Source organism: Acomys minous (genome assembly GCF_964271855.1).
Source record: "Acomys minous genome assembly, chromosome: 7".
Lineage (NCBI taxonomy): Eukaryota > Metazoa > Chordata > Mammalia > Rodentia > Muridae > Acomys > Acomys minous.
The window spans coordinates 98,023,170-98,027,659 of record NC_140488.1 but is presented as its reverse complement, the minus strand read 5'-3'; the positions used below and the strand labels follow the sequence as shown (position 1 = coordinate 98,027,659).

General features: G+C 45.9%; 1 protein-coding gene across 1 annotated transcript; it reads left to right on the top strand.

Annotated features, from left to right (window-relative positions):
- The first annotated feature begins 1,121 nt into the window (after positions 1–1,121).
- Positions 1,122–2,964, top strand: LOC311601536 (stabilizer of axonemal microtubules 1-like). The gene has a single exon (XM_084789033.1). It carries the CDS (start codon positions 1,260–1,262, stop codon positions 2,688–2,690), a length of 1,431 nt encoding a protein of 476 aa, XP_084645159.1. The 5' UTR covers positions 1,122–1,259; the 3' UTR covers positions 2,691–2,964.
- Positions 2,965–4,490: the final 1,526 nt, after the last annotated feature.

The following is a 4,490-nucleotide window of genomic DNA, read 5'->3' as shown; positions in this document are numbered from 1 at the left end:
GGCTAGATCTGAACAGGGGAGGTCTAGGTGGACTGCATGCATTGTCCTTGGTTGGTGCAACAGTTTGTGCAGGCCCCCCCACCCCAGCGTCCAGATCCGCCAGCCCCAGATCTGCCGGCCTTGCACCCCCAACTTCTTATATGTCCCTTTATTGTGATATTGTCAGCTAAGCACCTAGCATAATGTGTGTTGAATAAATAAGTATTAATGTGATTGACTCTTCCTGTGAATTTTAAAACTGCCCAAAGGGAAGAGAGTAAAGGTATATCTATACTGCAGGGTTTGGACTGGTGTGGGGCTTACTCAAATATGTGGGAGGTTCAAGTTGTGTTGGCCCCTAGCTCCAGGTTCCTGGCTTTTTTGGCAGTGGGTAAGCTGACAGAGAATCCATGTGAGTGACTTTTTAACTCCCTAGTTGCCAACCAACATCAACCATTGTACAGAATTTGCGGGAATCCATGAAAGAATGGTTGCGGGTCAGAATTTTCATTTAATCATATCGGCTCCAGACTGGAAACTAAAATTTGCTCATTGATGAAGTGTAGGTTAAGAATAATCGTCTTAAGGGATTGCAACAGACACCTGAAGCCAAAGGAATTGCAAAGTGTATTCAAAGCCAGGTTTATGGACGTCAAGGAGTGAGTTTCCATGAGATAGTAGACCACGCATCCTAGAGATAGAAAGTGCCACGTATGTGTTTGCAGTGTAAGTTTTACGCGTGGCCACGCATTTCCTTACTTGAGAACCGGGTAGCACTCCAAATTCAGCCATCTTTCTTCCAAGGCCCAACAGGGAAATCCCTGTCATGGGCCTGCCAGTGAGACACCAGAAATTTCCTGACCTCACAAGAAGTCCTTGTGACAGCATTGCCACGTTTTTAGGAGCTAGGGACGTCACAGAGCATCCCCAGTCTAGGCCCCGTGGCTTCCGGAGGCTTTAGAGGTCCGGGCCAGCCACTCTAGGTGCTTGGTCCTGGCTGCCGCTAGGCTGCGCTGCCCCGCACTGGCTGCTTAGCGGAGGTTGGCTGGGCCTGCCGGGTGGGCTGGGTGATTCTTGTTCCTGCAAGACAAATTTCGGGAAGGAAACAGGGCAAACGGACTGTGCAAGCAGGGCACTTAAGTTTTCTTTCAAGAAGAGACCTGCATTTGCCAAGCCTCTTGAGGTTTGGTGGTCCTCCCACCATACCAGTTGGGGGCGGGGGGGGGGGCATCAGTATGGCCAGAAGTATGAAGTGAAGTGATATCAGAAGGTCGGCACTCATGAACAGGAAGTGCATCTGCGACCTTTGCTCCTGCGGCAGGCATCACTGCCCACATCTCCCGACCAAGATTTATGAGAAGACAGAGAAACCATGTTTTTTCTCCGAATACACCGAGAAGTATCCTACCTATCCTTTATATGTGCCCCGAGAGTCCTTCAAACCCAAGGTGGAGTACCAGAAAGTAAATATCCCAATGGAAAATCTGTCCACAACTAAAAGAGACTTTGGGGTTCACAACATAGTACCGGCGAAACAACATCACGTCGACCAGGTCACTCCAAGCCAAGATGAAATGGATTTCCTCACAACGTACAATCAACATTACAAGTACTACCCTGCCAGTCGAGTGAGTACCATCAAACCTCGAGACAACAAATATCCATGTAGTGACAAAACGGAATTTTTGCCAACGTACAAAACTGATTACTTACCTTGGAACCAACAAAGAAGAGCACCGATTCGTCCGCCGCAAACATACCGTCCAGTGTCCTGTAGGTTTGATCATAGAACCACACACCAGGACGATTATCCTGTGAAAAATCTTGTGGATAATGTGAGTTACAAACCTACACCTGTGCTAAAGATTTGCAACATCCCCATGGAGAATACGACAAACTACCGATCGACCTATGTGGCCCATCCCATGGAGAAGCGGTGTGTGTACGAGGGCGAGAAGTATAAACCATGTGAAGTCCCTTTTGATGGCCTTACTACCCACAAAGATTCCTACAAGGGTTTTAGGGGAGAGCCTGCTAAGAGCTGGAAACCAGTATCCCGGCACTTCGGGTTTGATACATCCCTTGCATTCAACACTGAATTTCGAGACAGATTTCAAGCTTGGCCAACACCTCAGATAGTTCCCAGAGATCCCATCCCCTATATCCCACCTGAAGGGAAGATGGATCTTCTGACTACTGTGCAAGCTGACTACAAGTGCCCTAATGGTGTTCCTGCTCAGTCCTGCCGGCCAGTCATCATTCAAGTAAAGAAGACTGACCGCTTTGAAGGCTCCACCACCAACAGAGAGGATTACAAACACTGGCCCAACACCCGCAGAGAGCCAGTCAAACCTGCTCCGCAGTTTAAATTCCCGGATGAGCCTATGGATTACATGACCACTAACCGTGCTGACTATGTACCCCATGCACCTGTCAATACACAAAGCTGCAAGCCTTCCTTGTCTGGCCCTCCTGTAAACATCCCTTTAGAAGGTCAGACCACCTACTCTACTAGTTTTACTCCTAAGGAAATTCGAAAGTGCCCAGCTTCATACTCTGAGCCCCCTGGCTACGTTTTTGACGAGGTGGATGTTGTAGGGCACAGGATGTACAGGCCAGTTTCCCAGACTCCTCAACAGAGCAACCATCTTGGCTTTGGAGATACAGAAAGTCTTCACCAGAGAGGATTGGCAGTCCCAGCCTATCAATGAGAAATGGTTATTTACAAATTGAAATCGCACAACACGTTGAAAGCAAACAACAGAGGATTATTAATTGAACAAGCAATATTTCCCCAAAGTGAAAACAACATAAACAAAACAACAAACTTCATTATCAAATTTAGGACATTTGAATGAAATAAGAATCACCTAAGGAAAATGACATGGAGTCACCAGTGGATTTCCTCCTCTGAACCCTTCCTCTACTGTACCGCCCCAATCTCATCAATATCCCTTGCTTTGTGCTCATGAAATCAAAGCTCGTCTGAAGAAAATATTTCTCTGATCTAGTAATATTTTTATTTGATCATTTGTCAAGCTAGAGATGTCACTAATAAAGTTTATGTTGGGGAAAAAGTAAAAGGCTGTGCTCATTCATTTTTGTTTTTGACTTTTCCTTTAAAATTTTTGGTAGTTAGCTGGATGGTGGTGGTGGTGCATGCCTTTAATCCCAGTACTTGGGAGGCAAAGAGAGAGGCAGGAGGATCTCTGAATTCAGGGTCAGCCTGGTCTACAGAGTGAGTTCCAGGACAGTCAAGACTGCACAGAGAAACCCTATCTTGAAAAACTGAAAACAAGGGCTGGAGAGATGGCTCAGCGGTTAAGAGCACTGGCTGCTCTTCCAGAGGTCCTGAGTTCAATTCCCAACAACCACGTGGTGGCTCACAACCATCTATAACATAATCCTCTGGTATTCAGGTGTACATACAGATACAGCGCTCATATAAATAAAAATAAATAAATCAATCTTTCAAAAAGAAAAAAAGAAAAACTGAAAACAGGGGCTGGAGAGACGGCTCAGTGGTTAAGAGCACTGGCTGCTGTTCCAGAGGTCCTGAGTTCAATTCCCAGCAACCACGTGGTGGTTCACAACCATCTATAACATAATCCTCTGGTATTCAGGTGTACATATGCCCCGGCCCGCCGGGGTTCGACTAAGGCTCGGGAGGGGAATTTTCCTGTATAGAGACAGAACACTAGACATGAAGAAGCGGGCAAGTCTGCATTCTGATCAAACCCCGTTTATTGAAAATTTTCACAGAGTTTATATAGGCACAGAGGCATGGGTATTTGCGTAAGCAAGGGTTGCTATGGATACCTAACTCTGGAATGCTCCAGCAAGTAGGTATCTACCTTTACAGCTGCTATAATTGCAGGAGAGAAATTCCAGGAAAGTCGTGAAGGATTTGGTTAGTCAGGAAAAAGCTCCCGGAACTGCTGCTCGCAGGCAGCTGGCCTTTAATCTGATCTTATCAGTAGTCCCACCGGAAAAGGAGTAGCTCGGGGGTCTGGAATGACCAGCCCCCACAATAAACCACAACAGGTGTCTAACTGCCGACCTACGACAAGGTCAGTTGGTTTCTGGTGAATGGCAGACTTCTGGAGAAATAGGAACCTAGGTTCTGACAAGATGGCTGAACATTGGCCATGTAGCCCGTCTCCAACATACATACAGATACAGCGCTCATATAAATAAAAATAAATAAATCTTTCAAAAAAAAGAAAAGAAAAAAGAAAAACTGAAAACAGGGGCTGGAGAGATGGCTCAGTGGTTAAGAGCAATGGCTGTTCTTCTAGAGGCCCTGAGTTTAATTCCCAGCATTCACATGGCAGCTCACAACTGTTTGTAACTCCAAGATCTGACACCCTCACACAGAGGGTGCAAAATATCAAAACACATAAAACAAAAACAAACTTTTTTTGTAGTATTGTGAATTAAAACCAGACCCTATACATGCTAAGCAAATACTTGACCACTGAGCTATGCCCCCTAACCCCTTTAATTCCTTT

Bases quoted from the DNA above. Each gene is read 5' to 3' on its own strand.
- LOC311601536 (XM_084789033.1), top strand. From the start codon at position 1,260: ATGAACAGGAAGTGCATCTGCGACCTTTGCTCCTGCGGCAGGCATCAC.